General features: G+C 41.5%; 1 protein-coding gene across 1 annotated transcript; it reads right to left on the reverse strand.

Annotated features, from left to right (window-relative positions):
* Positions 1 to 339: 339 nt before the first annotated feature.
* EDNRB (endothelin receptor type B) lies at positions 340 to 17991 on the reverse strand. The gene is made up of 8 exons (XM_068157790.1): positions 17688 to 17991; positions 16911 to 17441; positions 7677 to 7789; positions 7312 to 7516; positions 6529 to 6678; positions 5454 to 5587; positions 4769 to 4877; positions 340 to 2673 (listed from the first exon to the last, which is right to left on the reverse strand). Exons 2-8 carry the CDS (start codon positions 17385 to 17387, stop codon positions 2542 to 2544), a joined length of 1320 nt encoding a protein of 439 aa, XP_068013891.1. The 5' UTR covers positions 17388 to 17441; positions 17688 to 17991; the 3' UTR covers positions 340 to 2541.
* Positions 17992 to 18193: the final 202 nt, after the last annotated feature.

Below are 18193 nucleotides of genomic sequence, written 5' to 3' on the forward strand. Positions count from 1 at the left end.
ACAAAGAGACCTGTATTGAGAACTTTAGGAAATGTCTGTCTTCAGTATTAAGAGATTTCATCTTAGCTAGAACACAGATACACTGGGAGCTCTCCTGTGCATTCTTTTAACTGTATGCAAGCAGAAACTTTGGAAATCTTTATTATGGGAGATGAGAGCATGGATAAAAATATTGCTTTGAAAAGTACTGTAAAGGTGTCCCAATACAAAGATACTCACTCCAAAACGTGGGCAGTATATGCGTGCTCCTTTACTTGCAAAACCTAAATGTCTGACTTAGCAGGACTCGTCTTTAACAAAGAATCATCGGCAGGAGAAATGAGAAACCATGGTACAGGGTTGCCAATACAACAGCTATATTTTAAATAAAAATAACAATAAAATACATGTACAATACTGTAATGATATAACTGGATGAAACTAACACTGGTTGGTATCAAACTTTTAGGATTAAACTGATTATCCATCCTTAACACATGAAACGCATTTCACAGAAACAGAGGCAGGCAGGGGGAAGTGAGGTTCATGGCTTACTGTGAGTCAGTTACCATGAAAAGGTTAAAATGTAAAGGACAAAGAAAATAAAATACATTTAAATAGATTTACTTTTTTAAAAGCTCAGCATTATGGAAGTTGGTAAATGTGTTGCTGAAAGACGCTAACAGAAACCTCATGGTGGACAACAACATACACACTTGCACACATAGCCACACACACACATGCCAGTGCTCAAATGCATGTGTACAGCTTGATTATACAAGCACACCCTTACTAGTTTACCAGCGATGGGGTTCTCCTCTCCTGTTTGGAGGTGTCTGCAAGGTAGCTCTGCAGCTACCTAAAGTCAGATGAGATGAAACCTATCTTTAAGGTAACATCAGCCAAACATTATAATGAAAACTGTTTCACTCCTGAGCATATTTAAGGCACTTTCCTAGAAAAATTTGAACTTAATCACGACTGGAATAAAAGGTAAAAATCCTTGCAAGTGAAATTTGGAATTAAAAAGAAAAAATTCCTGAGTTTTCATAAATATTTTTACTGTGATAAAACATCATGCCTATTGAAAACATGTCTTTTATAAGAGCATGTTATAAGATAGTTTTTTTCCTTGAAAAACTCATGCCTTAGTGCACAATATATGTTAATAAGTCTTTGGGGACATCTGTAACAAATCAATAGGAAATGGAAAGCCAAAGAATGACCTGTCACGTATGTACAAAACATGCATTGCTCCTGGCAACACACATCATGCTTACTACAGGCATCTTTATCTTTCTGTATTCTTACAGGGTCCTGCCCATAGTTTAATACTTTATAATTAATTATGATTCACTAAACTATTTACAGAAACTAATCACTCATCTTCTTAAGCCCATAAATACGGAACCACAAAAGGAGAATATGTTTTAAACCAGTATGAAGACGAGTGTGCTACATAGTACTGTCCTCTAGAAGTACAGTTTGTGGATTATTTTCTTACTGAAGATTTACATCTAAATGAAAATAGAAGTTCAAATTGTCTCTCTGTTCCCCTTGGTTAATTTTTTCCCCCCACCTGCTATTTCTAAAGGGTTTTGCCCCAAGTCAGTATCTCAATTGCAAGAACAGTTTTAAGTTGGTGCAGAAGTATCTCAAACAACAAACTGCCACCAGGCTTTTGAATGGTTATTGTTTAAATGGGATGCTATTGATTTGTTTGCAGTTAAGAATAGCTGTTTCCCAAAACTACCCATCATTTGTATAGTTTTAGTAATTTTTGCTTTGGTGTGGTTTTTGCCTCTCCATTGCTATCATTAAGTAATGTGGAAACAGTGAAATGGGCCACACACAAAGTGCTGCCAACTGCAGTGAACACACAAAGCGGTTGCAAAATGGTATTTATAGAGGCCTTGGGAGGTTCCTTCTAAGAATAATAGTTAAAAACAATTATCAGAGTGAAATGTACTTTTGACTTGAAAGCATCCTTTAATATTTTGATTAACTACCTCTGTAATACCCCTGAAAAAAAGCTACTTCTTTACATTTAAACTTCTATTGCAAAATATTTCATGTCTTACTGAAAAAAAAAAACCAAAAAACAACACAATAGCAATGGTGGTTAATCTGTTTTACAAAAGATAATATATTGAGTTATTTATATATAATAATGGCTTTGACCCAATTAACGTTAATTATAATGCTTAGTAATTACCGTGACTTCAGTTCCTACAACTGTTACAGTGAATACAAATGATCATTTAAGGTACAGGAAGTAGGGATCATTTGGAAGTGCTGATTCAGAAGTATTCAAGTGCTAACAATGACTTGTTCTTCCTATGCTTTTCTTCATGTTCCATAAATGATGACTTTATAAATGTCCATGATTTTCAATGTGACACAGTTCCAGGGCAACTGCTTATTTTTCTTTTAACGTTCTTTCTTTGTGCAAACACGAAACTAGATTTTTGTCAATGTTACCAACTCATCAAAAGTAACTGCCGCTTTCACTCAGAAAGGCACCAGCATTAATGTAAAGGAATATACCTTTTTGTGCTTGTTTTATGAAGAGCTGTACTTGTTACTGGAGCGGAAATTATCATATCCGTGATCATTAGCTTTGAACTTTAAGCAGGACTGCCTTTCCTCCAGGGACAACAGATCTTTGGATTGACACCAGCAACACAAGCACGACTGTTAAAATAAAAGGAATAAACATTTTACATCATTTTGTTTTGCACATGTGGCAGAACCCACTGAAATGCTGGCCTTCTTCAGCAAAACATCAAGCGTGTGGGCTGCCGCTTTGGCATTACAGCGTAAGAAATGAAACAAGGTTAAGCTCTGCATTTCTTAAATGGCCATGATCTTCTAGTGTGTCCCATTACTCAGGGGCAGTCATTACTGCTCCTGTACTCAGCACTGGTTAGGCCACCCCTTGAGTCCTGTGTCCAGTTCTGGGCCCCTCGCTTTAGGAAAGATGTCAAGTTGCTGGAACATGTCCAGAGAAGGGCAACAAAGCTGGTGAGGGGTTTGGGGCACAAGTCCTGAGGAGAGGCTGAGGGAGGTGGTGTTGCTTAGCCTGGAGGAGGCTCAGGGAAGATCTCATTGCTGTCTACAACTACCTGAAGGTAGGTTGTAGCCAGGTGGGCCTTGGTGTCTTCTCCCAGGCAACCAGCACCAGAATGAGAGGACACAGTCTCAAGATGCACCAGTTCTTCAAAGTAAGAATGATTTGCCATTGGAATGGACTGCCCAGGGAGGTGGAGTCACCATCACTGGAGGTGTTTAGGAAGAGACTGGATGGGGCGCTTGTTGCCATGGTTTAGTTGATTGGATAGTGTTGGGTTATAGGTTGGACTCGATCTCAGAGGTCTTTTCCAACCTGGTTAATTCTATTCTATTCTATTCTATTCTATTCTATTCTATTCTATTCTATTCTATTCTATTCTATTCTATTCTATTCTATTCTATTCGTGACTAACCTGAGCAATGAAGGATAAAATGAGTGGCCACACACATATTGCTTTGAGTCTGGCCTACAGTTCTAAATGCATCCTTGTTGTCCTTTGTCTGATCATCTTCCTTGGAAAAAAATGTGCACACAATCATTTATACTTTCTAAGTAAGATGCCAGACACTATTTAGTTGATTTTTATTTTTTTTTGAGGAGAAAAAAAATAACTGAGTAGGAGAATGGTGAAAACCTACATACAGTTCATACATTTACTACATGTTCTGTGAACCTTTTGCTTATGCTCCTGACTGGCTTCTGGGTGCTGGAAGTCCATCTGGGATCCTGCACACCTACTTGTTACCACACTCAGGATGCTATAGATCTCTTAGGTGATTTCACCACCAGTTACTTTCAGGGAGCAGGTAATGGAAACAGGGAAGACAAGACTGATGCTAAAGCATCTGTGATGTGTGCTTTCGTGTCATGAAGGAAATACCCCAACAATACTAGATGTGGAGCTGCCTGGCTTCTGACTGAAAGATGTATCCACTAAGGAGTTTACACAGTCAGGCAATCAGCCTAGCTGTGGCCAATGGTTAAATGTTTGGCAACAAAAGAAAAAATCAAAGTAGGTAATGTAACAACCCTGATGCAGTGTCTGAAGACACTTTTTTGTGGGCCACAAAAAAGACTCTAAAGACTAAACCTGGAGATTTCTCCAGGTAGACATGAAGGCTGAAGGAGTGATGGGCTGCAATCCACATGCAATCCAGAGCCTCAAGTCCTGCATGGAGAATTAGTGCCCAGGACTATTCACTCAAACCAAGGCAAAGTACAAACAGGTCTATCTCCTTAAATGTTGTCATTAGAAAGGGACCAGCAGGTATTTGCACCCTCTGCCTTACATAACTGCCTACTGATTTAAGTACTCAGTCAGGATGGGGGGAACTAGAGGTCAGTGCCCTCCCCATTGGGTTGCAGAGGCTATGGCTACGTGAACATCTGCAGTATGGTCTGAGTCTGCTTTGTCAGTGCTCTTGAAGTGGCTGGATGCCAGCTCCAGTCAGGAAGTGATGTAGCACTGATTAGCATGGTGCCAAGAGGTTTTATTGTATGCTCCTCTCTTTTGCTTTCTCTTTTTGCCCCTATGAATCCACAATTTCTTTCTGTGTAGCTTCAGCAGGAGAGAGAAAGAACACTTGCCATAATTCACTTGCAATAAAAAAACCCAAACGTATAAAACCATTTAAAACACTTTGTGCATACCATGGAATGAATTTTACTGCTGACATCATCTTTTAACTAGAGAAGTAGCTCCCAGCAGTGTCTTACCTTAAAGCAGTTTTGGAATCTTTTGCTCACCAAATACAGAGCTATTGGATTGATGCAGGAATTGAGTGAAGCCATATTAATACCAATGTAGTCCATCACAAGAAAAAAACTGTATGGAAAAATTAATGAAAGAGAGGCACTTAAAATTTTCTCCAGAAAGTTTTAGGAGAAGTTTAGAACTATGAAAATTTTAACTTAGCTTCACTCAGCCATGACTAAGTTAAATGTTAAGGGGCTTCTATCAACAGGAGTAACTCATGGAGGTAACAACTGTGCTCAGTAATGAAGTTTGAATCAGTAAACCATTCCCAAGAAAGTAATTTTAGAAGCTTCAACCACCTTAACTTGTGAGAGGAAACATTCATGAGGTTCTCCTCACAGATTTAATCCTAGCTGTTTTGTTCAAAGGGAAATCAGGAACACAAATCCCTTCTCCACCCACATAATGCCACATCAGGACAGTCCCAGAAGGGATCAGGAGAAGACAGGCAAACAGGACAGACACTTTGTGTACATGAGATTCCTCATCATTTCCTGCTGCTGCTACTGAAGAGAAACTAGAGTGTTCTGGATAAAGAAGCAGAGAGAACATCAGAGACACAGAATAAGCTAGTTCATTAGGAAATTCAAATATGCTTATGGAGAATGTCAGCAGTGCAAAGGCATTTTAATTTTGCAGTCTCACCTTAGAAGTTCACATCTGTTGGGGTCCTTCTGATCATAAATAGTGAGTTTCAGTATTCTGCTTAAGTGAAGTGGGAGCCAACACAAGGCAAAAACAAGTACCAGACAGAACACAGTTTTGGCCACCTCACGTCTCTGAAAATGAGAATTGAACAGGACAGTGTCACAGTTTATGCCTCCCTCTAGATTGTTGTCTTATACTATCCAAATGTTTAATAAACAAAATAAAAATCCTATCAAAACAGGAACTAGGAGAACATCAGATTACCTTATTTTCTTGGAATATGTACTTAATACTTTCTGTTGGTTTAGATGCCTTGCACGGATTCTCTGAATCTCTAATTTTAAGAAGTATGAGTAATAATAGAAAAAATCAAGGACATGAAAACAGCCATTTAAATTAAAATAAAGACATATTAGTCTCTTCAATCACTTTTAAGTACCAGCTTGTTTCCAACTGAAATTTCTTGCACTTTCAACACAGGTCTTATTTTCAAATACCCCAAGAGATTTCAATTACAGCTTTAATAATGTAGAAAAAACAAAGAAGCACAAATACACATTTTAGTGCAAAGGTAGTTTAATTCTAGTGACTTATGATGTTTGTGTCTGGTGCACTACTAACTAGAAATGTATTTTGGAATGTGTTTTCTTCTGCTAACATACTATCAACCTCACTACAGCTCAGCATGTAATTGCTTCAGGATAGTGAATGTTTTTATAGCATCAGCTTCTAGGTTACAGCATGACTTCAGTTTTCATCACAAAATACCCAGCTCTCATTATTGCAAAGAAGAAATAAAAACTATAAAACTTGAAGAGTTAACACCAAACAACAACAAAAAAACCCAAACAACAACAACACAGCTTTGTGATTGTCAGCTAAAATCTTAGGTTTCTGGGAGCAATAATATATGCATACTTATATACATGTATATATATAAATTCAGCACTACCACTGCTAGGAAACTTCTCCTTTCATCATAGAAGAACAGAATAATGCTGTGGCAACAAAACCAGTAAAGGTATTATTGTCACCCTCTCTACAGTCAGCAGTACTGTTAGGGATTTTTTACCTGTTTTAAGTGGTCATTTAGAGCAATCTGCATCCCACTTTTCTTTCGCAACATCTCACAGGTCATGAGAGTGTAGAAAAATGCTGTGATAGCCAGTGGCAAGCAGAAGTAAAAGCTAAACAGCCACCAGTCCTTAGCTTGCTTGTAAAACTAGAAAGAAAACAAAAGCAAAAAACATTGTTAGGAGTTCAATACTGAGCATTTCGGAAAGTATGCTCTAACTCAGTCACATTGCTCAGACCTCAGTTCAACCTGACCTTGAATGTTTCCAGGGATGGGACATTTACCACCTCTGTAGGCAGTCTGGGCCAGTTTGCAGAGTTTTAAAGATACTGCTTACTTGAAAGCTTTTCTAATACTGGAACAGGCTTCTCAGGGAAGTGATTGAATCCTGATGTCTGGAGGCATTTAAAAGATGTGTGGATGTGGTGCTGAAGGACATGGTTTAGCACCAGCTTTGACAGAGTTACATAATGGTTGGATTCAATGATCTTAAAGGTCTTTTCCAACCAAAACCATTCTATGATTGTAAATTAATTGGTCAGACTGTTCTGAAAAGCATATTTGTAAGGAATTCAGTACACATGAGAGAATAGGACAAGACAGTAGTATGTTCAAAGCCCAGAAAAAGTATGTTCTTCTTTCAACTGACATACTTCAGAAATTTGTCATCATCTCCTTTTAACATTATAGTTACTTGCACCCATTACAATCCACACAACACTGAGGAGATCTGAGGAACTGTTCTGGGGCGGTGTTATTTTATAAACATCAGTGCCTTACCATCATAAAGGGTGTTTTCTGCGTGGGGTGAAGCAGGCAGATTCTAAGATCCTTTCCTTTGTACTCCATTGTAATCATGTCAAATGCAATAGCTTCTGGAACAGCCAGTATCACCGATATAACCCAGATCAGTACAATTTCAACAGCAGTCCATTTTGGCACGCCAATCCCTTTAATACGACTCCAAGAAGCAACTGCTCGGTACCTGAAGCAACATCACACATTTATGAATTAGAAATATAAGAAAATTCACCTGGTTTAACTACCTTATTACTATTACATCAGCTGAGAGGAAAAGCAAATTTGAGCCAAAGCCCATTCTTAAAAGAAATTATTATAGAGCTTGATGAAAAAATGTGTCTCACCTGTCTATACTGAGGGCACACAAACTCAACACTGTGATGCCCACTGATGCCTTTTGAATGAAGGGTACTAATTTGCACATTTCGACACCAAAGGGCCAGTCCTCTGCAAGCAGCTGTGAAAAGGAAACAGTTAGAAATTAGTCATTTAAAAATACATCATTCCCAAAGCTGCAACCTAGACTTCTGTTTTGATTGTTTTTCTTTTCAACCATGTAACATTTTGACAAGAAGAACTTTTCCACAAGGGAGTCTGCAAGGCATGTCCTAAAAACTAAGCAGTAGATTCACTCACTCCGTGGCTAGGCAAGGACTGGTCCTGACTTCTTGAGCCAATCAAACCCCACTCATTTTGCTTCTCATGTCATTCCCCCAGTGCTTACAGTGAAAAATGAATGGGCAGGTGAGAATTCCCCATGTCCTTGTATCGGGTTTATCTGTCTTGAGGATTCATTGACTTTCTTACGTGTTCCAAGTAACTATATTTACTAGAAATACAGAAAATTGATCAGGTCTTATTAGAACATGGACAAAACCCACAACTGCCCATCTGAAGTGGGAGTTTATTTGGTGTCTAGACTCTCTCAGACGAGAAATCGGCCAACATGGGAGAGCACAGTATTTAGCAGACCTTTTGATAACTAAAGGAAGGATGATGCACTGGGCACTAGTGAAGCCTAAAGAGCTAGTCTGAACTCAGTGGTTTGCAGCACATATAAACAGATCAGATAAATCCCACTCTAAAGATCTTTACTGATCAGTTTTCCAGTGTTTATGGGTTATAATTCATTCTGCATGTCTACTGATGTTACAGAATAAAGGAAAAAGCACAACAATTTTAGGTTGGTTCAGTTGAACTTTGGGGGGTTGCACATTTTAACAGAAATCTGCTGCATGCCTAGTGGCTAGCTGATTTAGAGGACAAGACTTACTGGATGCAAGAGAGCACAGAGAGCACAGTTGATGCTATGAACTTTTCACCTGTAGCTTCAATTTAGAAACATTTGATCTTCGTACTCTAATATAAGCTATGCTGATGGCTCAAATACACGACAAAAGCAGCCAAATCTTCCAGTTCCTCGTAAAAACAAGACTCTCCAGAAGAGAGGTTATGCCAAGAAATAGTTGCAAATGTTATATACAAAAGTAAACTTTCTGAGTTTCTGTAATTAGTTACATGATCTAAGTCCATCTCTGTTTTTCATAACTTTCTATGAACAAGGCCTTTTGGACCTGCTGCAGATAGAGGGCTACAAAATGGAAAAGGAAAGAATGGTAACTGTCTAAAAGAGATTGCAAAATCTTCCCCTGAGCTGGTCTCCCCAGACATCTTACTTAACAGGGATGTAGCAAAAGAAGAAATAGATTCTGCTGGGGACCAAAAGGATTGTGTATAGCCATGGAGTTGCCTGCTCACATGGTTTTGGTTCAGCAAATGTGCATCTATGGATATACAGTTACACGGGGCAAGACAGTTTCTCAGAACCCCCATTGTAAGTATTACTTTACTGCAGCACGAAGTTAAGTGTACTTTGTGTCCATGTGCTCGGTGAAATCTTCATATGAAGTGTCTACCAGTATTTTCAGACACCAGAAGACCTTCAGAAATCTGCTTTAGAATCCTGTGCTGAAATGGAATTTTGGAAAGAACAGTGGTAGAACTATAACACAGCCCACTTAAATGATCTACTTAAGTAAGAAAAATGGCATAATGCAGAAATGAAGCAGAAAAATCAATTCTAAGGATTTATGTTTCTTGAGATTTTTCTGGAAAGTAATAAAGCAGAGGAAGTAAGAACCAGTATATTTACTTATGTGATGTGGGAAAATAACTCAGTCTGCAGTTTTCAGTAAAGACTCTCCCTGAGACTTGAATTGCTACAAGGAGTCGATGGTAACAAACTCCTATCAAACTGCAATGTGAGTAATTACAGGTGCTCCACATAATCAAGTGACACTGGACTAATTTAATTTATATCAATCAGGCTTAGGTTGCTATAGAAATCCAGGACTAAGCAGCAAGTGCATCATACACTTGTTTACAGTGTCTATGGTAGATTGTATGTGCGTATACATTAAACCAGAGATGACTCATTAGAAAAGCACTTCAAAATTCTAAACTTTGATCAAATTTACTTTGGAAGATTCTGTTGAAGACTTTTAGCTACACCTAGCTGGTGTACATGTAAGACACTCCCTGTCTCTCTTCCCTAAAATCACAACTACATCAGCCACAAATTGGAGATTCCCCTGAACTAATGCTTATCTCTCAGGTGCAGTCACATCTGTGCTCCAAGCTAACTGGATTTCAGCCAGCTGTGGTTTATGAGACATAAGGTGGGCTGCATTTGAGTGAATGCAGTCTACTGAGAGAAAGGCTGAGTTTAGCTTGGGTTTACCATAACATCAAAATATAACTTGCATTCAGCCAATCAGAGTCAGAATGAACATACAGCTGTCTGCATTGGATTGGAGAAACATGTCCTTTATCTCTTGCATCTGGTGTATTATGAAATTTGACCATTCTAATGAACAAATTATAAGTTTATCATGGTATTGCAAGTCCCAACGATATGCTCTGCAGCAAAAGCATGAAAACATGAAGAAAGTAGAAGAAAAACACCAAGAATGTTTTAACTGCTAAACTATGCTTCTTTGTTGTTGCTCTCTTCTGTATTGCCATCTCCTCAAAACATTGCCTTAAAATGCAGTGGAAATCCAGGAATCCAGTATTCAGGAGCACCATATTTGTGTACAAGAGCAATGATTATTCTCAGTGAAGTACAAATAATAGTTTAATCCAATTTTGTATGGGTAGAACAATTTTCTGTACAAAGAGTGCCATTTACAAATGATAAATGACTTCAGAGTCAGGAGATACTGCCAAGTGGCAGCAAAGAGAAAAATAATATTGCATTTTCAGCAGCAAAATGCCAAAAGAAGTCTACCATCAGCTGTATTCTTAGTGACCTTTTCCAGTGTTTTATGGTAATTTATTTTGCATGGGGAATGTTTTAACTTCACCATCACCGAAACATGTTGAAGATTAAGTAGAATTAAAGGAAAGGGAACACAGTGCAGAATGAAGTGAAATAAATCATACTTAAAACAACCAATACATCTGATGCACTCCTAGCCAACACCTTCTCAGACCAGGAACATATCTGAATCTAAACTGATGTGAAAGCTGCACAGTAGCCCCAAGAGATGTTGAAACTCAGCAACACATCTGTGTGAAATTCCTGTCCTGCTTCCTCTTGGCTGTGTAGGAAGAGAAAAAAGTTTGTAATCTGCTGCTGGTCTGCGCTGGCATGTAAGCACAAGACGCTGGCTTCAGTGGCTCAGCTGTTGTGGTCACCAGCCAGGAGGCTGATGCCACTACTCCAACATGCTACTACTGTTGACTTTCTGCATTCAGGCATGAAGAAGTAGCAAAGTGTGCACTTATTATTATATCAGTGTCCTATGTTCCAAGCAATGAATGCACACAGACATGCAAAGCAGGAGTGTGTGTTCCATGTGTGCATGGAGAGAGTAATTCGTCACTGGAATGGGCTGCCCGGGGAGGTGGTGGAGTCACCGTCCCTGGAGGTGTTCAAGAGGGGATTGGACGTGGCACTTGGTACCATGGTCTAGTCATGAGGTCTGTGGTGACAGGTTGGACTTGATGATCTTTGAGGTCTCTTCCAACCTTAGTGATACTGTGATACTGTGATACTGTTCACAGGATGATAGGATTTGATTTTCATGAGGGTGGTGGAACACTGGAACAGGTTGCCTAGGGAGGTAATTGGGGCCCCATCCCTGGAGATGTTCAAAGTGAGGTTTGACAGTGCTCTGGGCAACCTGATCTAGTTGACTGCAGAAAGGATTGGACTTGATGACCTTCAGAAGTCCCTTCCAACCCAGACCATTCTGTGATTCTACGATTCACCATTAGGAATCACAGAACCACAGAGGAGATCAGACATGCAACAGTACACCTAATTACCTAATTCATGAGCAACACTTTTTTCCATATATCTGTGAAATGACTGGTAGATTTGCACCTGATACTTTTATGAGACCATGAAAACAAAGTATTTTTTTAGCATTTCATAGAGGCAAGCAGTTCTGAAAACAGGAAATTTGCCCAGGAAATTAAACTTATGGTCAGGGATAAGTCAGGCATCATTACCAAACTTATTAATATTTAACAATAATTATGATGTCAGGGTGGGGATCATCCCTAAAGCCAAGAAAATGTATTTCCTGCCTCCTAGTTAAGCGAAGAATGTTTCACTGATCTATCCAGTAAACTGTAAATCTTAATACGAGGCATGCAATTAGTTTCTTTTCCTGTGCCTTTATTAGTAACTTGGAAAACTAAGGTCTTAGTCTGGCTTAGAAACTTCATTTTTAAAAAATAGATAATTAAGATCAAGCAATAACACACATACATTTTGAAAATGACAGACCTCACATTGCTTTGTCAGTGTCAAAACTTTTGCAATCTCACTACGCTAGGAAAAGTACTGTATCAAAATCAACTGTTAAAGCCCTGATGCTGTCAGATTGGAACTGTAAACACAGGGTAGAAGCAAAAAACAAAAGAGATGAAAACTTGTTTTGAAATTTGCCACAGGCATCTTATGAGTGAATAAAGAATGTATATATAATGAAAAAAACACTCTAATTTTATGCATCTGTACTGACATAATCTATTTCAGTTTGAAGATCCACCATGAAAACTACATGTGTACCGTAGACCAAACACAGGCATGACCCCTACCTCACACACTGGCCTTCATAGTAGCTTGTCCCCATTTAACTACTGAACAAAGTTATCCCCCATTGCCTGTACAGTCTAGACAGGTTTCTTTAATGAACAATTCAGATCTTTCTTAAGTGCCTGTAAGCCGCATCCGTTGACCATAAAGAGCACTAAGCAAACTAGGCTTCTAGCTTAATATGGCCAGAGATCAATAAACTTTGTGTACAAAATTCTGTGATGAACTTCAGAAGACCTCTGTCTGTTATCTTTAACATCAAAAGCACCACTGGGCCAAGAGTTGTAATGTGGAATAGTAACAATGTTTCCAAAAGACATGCACCTTGACTTTTATGAAAAGGTAGGAAAAGATAGGATGTATCATGATGCATGACCAAGATACTTGCATTACAAGAGTTAGTAAGGTCATCATAAAGACATTTCCATGGAAACTCTGCCTTTTTCAAAGGACTGCATTAACAAAGTGGGCACTTCATGTTTGCCTCGAATTTGCAGTTCCTAATCAGATCTTTCTTATCTTTCCAGTGCCTGACAATACGAGAAGAGGCTGAGGGAGCTGGGATTGTTTAGCCTGGAGAAGAGGATGCTCAGGGGAGACCTCATTGCTGTCTACAACTACCTGAAAGGTGGTTGTAGCCAGGAGGGAGTTGGTCTCTTCTCTCAAGCAACCAGCAACAGAACAAGAGGACACAGTCTCAAGCTGTGCCAGGGGAAGTTTAGGCTCCAGGTGAGGAGAAAGTTCTTCACTGAGAGAGTCATTCACCATTGGAATGGGCTGCCCAGGGAGGTGGTGGGGTCACCATCCCTGGAGGGGTTCAAGAGGGGATTGGATGCGGCACTTGGTGCCATTGTCTAGTCATGAGGTCTGTGGTGCCAGGTTGGACTTGATGATCTCTGAGGTCTCTTCCAACCTTGGTGATTCTGTGATACTGTGATATAATGTTAAATATATATTGCTATTCAATTCCTAAAACACATTATTGAAAGATAAAAAAAAATAAACATTGCCTATGAAGCTGATTTTGGCCTTGATCATTGTCTTGGATAAAAAAAAAAAGACTTTTTGCCTTCTCTTGATTTTTTTTTTCCCTCCCTTATACTGTGCTCTAAGACAAAACAATCTGTGACAACATTTCCAGGTAGATACAATTCCTCAGTCATTTGTGTCATAGCAAATTGATAATGAAGCATTTGAAAATCGTGTGCAGAGGACAGGTTTTTCTCCTTGTTAAAAATCCATTGGAAGATGACAATAAATTGCATTTAGTGTAAGAGAATAAATATTGAAAAATGAGAAAGATGTCATCTAGATATCAGAAGACAAAGCATGCTATTATATTATTTGATTATGGCTTTTTAAAGTCTATGTTCCTAACACATTACACATAAGTGAACAAGAGACAGCTTGAAATTTCCAATCCTGATGTTGTGTTGGTGTCTTGCACACCGGAGTCACTAATTTTGTAGATTTGAAAAACTGAGCATAAGACTTCCAGAACTGCAGACTTGTACTGTCAGGTGTCCAAGCTGCCACTGCCTTGTTTTCCAAAGATTAAGAGCAGAGAACAACATAAAAAGCTCACTGACTACCTACTCTATCTTTCTGCTCCTTATATTTACACCTTTAATTACTGTTTTGCAGCCTCAGATTAAAGAAGACATGCTTACTTGGTCTGTTTAGTGAAGCAGTTGACCAGACATAGGACTGCCTTCATATCCCACTAGTAGCAGTTTTGTATAAGATCTGCATTGTCAGAAGGCTACAGACTGCAGAATGACTTCACTTCCTATTCTGCAGATCTGGGGGTTTTACCAAAGCCAGATTGTTTACCAGGAAGGACCCTAAATGCCAAAAAGGTCTTTCAGGTTCTGCACACTAAAACTGAATGCCCCTCAAACCCTCATTTCATCACTCGTTTCCTGACTGTGTGACAAGATATAAGCACTTTCCATTTTCTACTGAACGTATTGATCAATCTTCAAATTTATCAAGTGCAATGGACTTATTAGCATCTGACACATCAGCCTGCATCTGCCCAACCTAGATAACATATGCTTTTCTTTAGACACCTTCAATTTAAGAGATGCAAATTTTGATTTGCAGAGTTTTTCAGCTAGCTACCCATTCACTTTACTAGTCAATAGGGGACATCTTTTGCAGTTATCACATTTAATAACTAATAAAATGCTGTTCTCTTCTAGGTCTATCTGGAAAGCATTCATTGACACTCACACCACAAGTGCTGTTGAGTAAACTGCTGCATTTTATTGACATGAGAGATTCTCTCACACTCTTTTTCATACAGCTGTCTAACTGAGAAGATCTGGTAGCAGTTCTGAAGATCTGTTTCATACATTTTAAAATAGCTTCAAATTGCAAGCTACAATTGCAAACTATGTTTGATTTACAAGCTAAGCCCTTTCTATCTTTTATTTCCCCATACTGCTAGGTGATTATTGCCAGCTTTTTGATTGCACTGCTGTATTCTCCCTTATAACGTTAACCTGCGGATGGAACTAAAAGGGATGCAGAAATGATAAAAAATTATCAGATCAAACCTCACTTAAACTCTTAATCTGGATTACATAAACACCAAGTCTAAGGTTTATTGAGAAACTCAAATTTATTCAACAGTCCTGTTTCAAAACAGCACACATTTCTGTCATTATTGTAAGGGATAATACCAATTTATTGTGGGCTCCTCGTTAAGATGAGGAGCAGTGTGGGAGGTTTAACTCCTGAGGGTTCTTGCTTAGCTCCTAGTATTATCAATAGCATAACAGAAATAGAGGAATAGAATAGAATAGAATAGAATAGAATAGAATAGAATAGAATAGAATAGAATAGAATAGAATAGAATAGAATAGAATAGAATAGAATAGAATAGACCAGGTAGGAAGAGACCTTCAAGATCATCGTGTCCAACCTATCATCCAACACCACCCAACCAAATAAACTATGCAACCAAGCACCCTGTCAAGTCTCCTCCTGAACACCTCCAGCAATGGCGACTCTACCACCTCCCCGGGCAGACCATTCCAATGGGCAATCACTCTCTCTGCGTAAAACTTCCTCCTGACCTCCAGCCTGAACCTCCCCTGGCGCAGCCTGAGACTGTGTCCTCTTGTTCTGGTGCTGGCTGCCTGGGAGAAGAGACCAACCTCTGCCTGTCTACAATCCCCCTTCAGGTAGTTGTAGACAGCAATGAGGTCACCCCTGAGTCTCCTCTTCTCCAGGCTAAAAATCCTGGACTTGTACCTGGGATAGTATTTAAGGGTTTGCAATCTGACCTTTCATTCTTCCCACTCCAGCCCACTCATAATGATGTACTTGATGACATTCAATCAAGATAAGGACCGTGGTATATTTTTGCATGTTATCCTTCCTTTAATTTTGAAATGGTGTCACTGAGATCACAAAATCTTGTAGTGAGCAGCTGTTTTGTTCTGAGAACACTTAAAAAATATTTGTGTTTAATATAATTTTTGACCCAAAGTATAGCTTTTTCAAAGCAACATAAAGGATTTTGTTTCACAAATTCCACTTTCAGTCAGAAGAGTACACACCCCTCACAACAACTATGGTAAATGTACATAGTACAGTAAAAAATGACATCCCCAAACTGAAGAACTCTCCTATAATCCAAATTATCTGGTTTATGAATTTAACACACTTGTGATGTTCCCTGCTTTTTCATGCATCAATACTTTAAAAGGACAAAGATGCAGGATCCCCCCTTTTTAGTAGCCTCTTGGAGTAATCACTATGGCTAGAGAAGACTAAATTCAGAAACTGTAACTTCCACGTGGTTTCTCAAAGCTGAAAGTAGTCAACTCCACAGTTTACAAGCACGGATATGAAATGAGGAGAAGGAACAGATGAAACCTGTCATGTTCACTTTACGCCATAACTAATGGGTGCTCAGGGACCCAGACTGTAAACTCTAAACGCAGAAGGTGCCTTGCTATTTCCAGCATCCCTCCCAGGAGGGATGCCAGTCGTCACTAAAGGATGGATTCAAGTGCTCAACGAATTCCTAAGCAGACTGTCTTCTCTTCCTCCTCCTCCACTCCTCGGGGGAAAGAAAGGAAGCCATGAACCCATGGAGCCCTGATCTATTTTATTTATTTATGTTATTCCTGGGACAGCACCTGTTTCCAGGTGATTTTCAGAGCCTGACCACCTCCAGCTGCACACGCTGTCCTGTTCCCAACCTGGACTAAAAGGGTTGGAACTGGGGCACTGAAGGGGTGTGATATGGAACAAGGACAACGTCTGACCAAAATACCACCTTCCGGCATGTTTTTGGCAGGAGGTCTAGCTCCCGGGTTTCTTCTAGCCAGAAGCGGGACGCGCGTCTTCCCAGCAGCCACGGAGGTGCTAGGTACCTGCGAGAGTCGGTGAGGAGCCCCGACGAGAGCCCGCTGCACCCCCGCGCCCGGACCTAATTCCGGCTCCCCCTTACCTTGTAAACGTTGATAGGGATGTCGATGATAATATGAAGCAGGTCGCCCAGGGCCAGACTGGCGATGAGGATGTTTGGACCATTCCTCATGCACTTGTTCTTGTAGATGATCCGCAGCAGTGTGGAGTTGCCGATGATGCCCAGGACGAAGACGAGGCAGGACACCACCGTGTTGATGTACTTGAAAGTCTCCTTGATCTCCGTTTGCCCCGTACACATGGGGGGCGAGGCCGAGCGCGGGCGTCCGCCAGCCGGCCCCCCGACTCCCTTAGGCAGGGCGGCCGTGCGGGAGGTGTTGGGCTCGGCGCCCCGCAGCGCGGGGGTCCCGGCAGTCAGATGAACGGCGTCGGCTGCCGGCGGCGGGCTCAGCCTGCCCGGGCTCGGCGGACGCAGGGAGTCGTCGGCCTCGGCGCGGCAGCTGAGAAGTGGGAGCAGCAGGAGGAGGGCGGGCAGCCTCCAGGGCCGGGCAGCGGGCATGGCTCTGCGGCACGACTGATCCTCCGCCGGGCGCCCGTCGCCGTCAGCACCGACCTGCGCGAAGAGAGGGAACGGGGCGTCACCTACAGGGACACTGCGCCCCGCCGGTCGCCGCCACTGCTCCTGCCGCCCGAGGCTGGAGCCTGGGCGCTGCCTGCTACCAGATGAGGACGGGCAGGGGTGGAGGCGGTGCAGCCGGCAGAGCAACGTCGGGCCGAAAACCTGTGGGGTGGCTAAGTCCCCCGTGACCTGACCTGCTCGGCGTCGCCCCGCTGTGTCCCCCGCTCCTCTCCCCCTCACCTCGCCGAATGGAGTCGATCCTCCCCGCTCGCCGCCTGCGGGGCTCTGCCTGCCGAGCGAGGGAAACGCGCTCCGTCAGTTGCCGCGCTTCGCGCCCCCGCTGACTATCCCCTCCTGGAGCCGGCTGCCCCCGATCGCCAGCGATGAGCGGAGGCGGGAGGTACAAGCGCCTGCAGCAGGACCCGGCGGCCGTCAGCAGTGAACCAAACACCGTGGCTAAAGCCGAACCAGCGGGCCAGGCGCCCCCCCTTTTCTAAAACATTTAGCCGCATCTGGCCCATCAGTCACGGCCAGACCCCACCCGCGCCCTCCTCCCCCCACCCGCCCCCACCCGCCCCGCGGGGCCGCATATTAGCCCAGTCTGGCCCAGCCTCCGCCCGCCGGCCCTATTGCGCCTCCTTTCAGCCGCTGTCGGGGGTCTCCGCCCCGGCCCAAGCAGTCCGTACTTCGGTACCTTTCTGGCGCTCTGCGCTGTGACGTGCCCCTTCTGCAGTCCGCCCGCCTCT

Source organism: Melanerpes formicivorus, unplaced genomic scaffold (assembly GCF_026170545.1).
Source record: "Melanerpes formicivorus ecotype bairdi unplaced genomic scaffold, bMelFor1.0.p_v2 SCAF_1, whole genome shotgun sequence".
NCBI classification, from domain to species: Eukaryota; Metazoa; Chordata; class Aves; order Piciformes; family Picidae; genus Melanerpes; species Melanerpes formicivorus.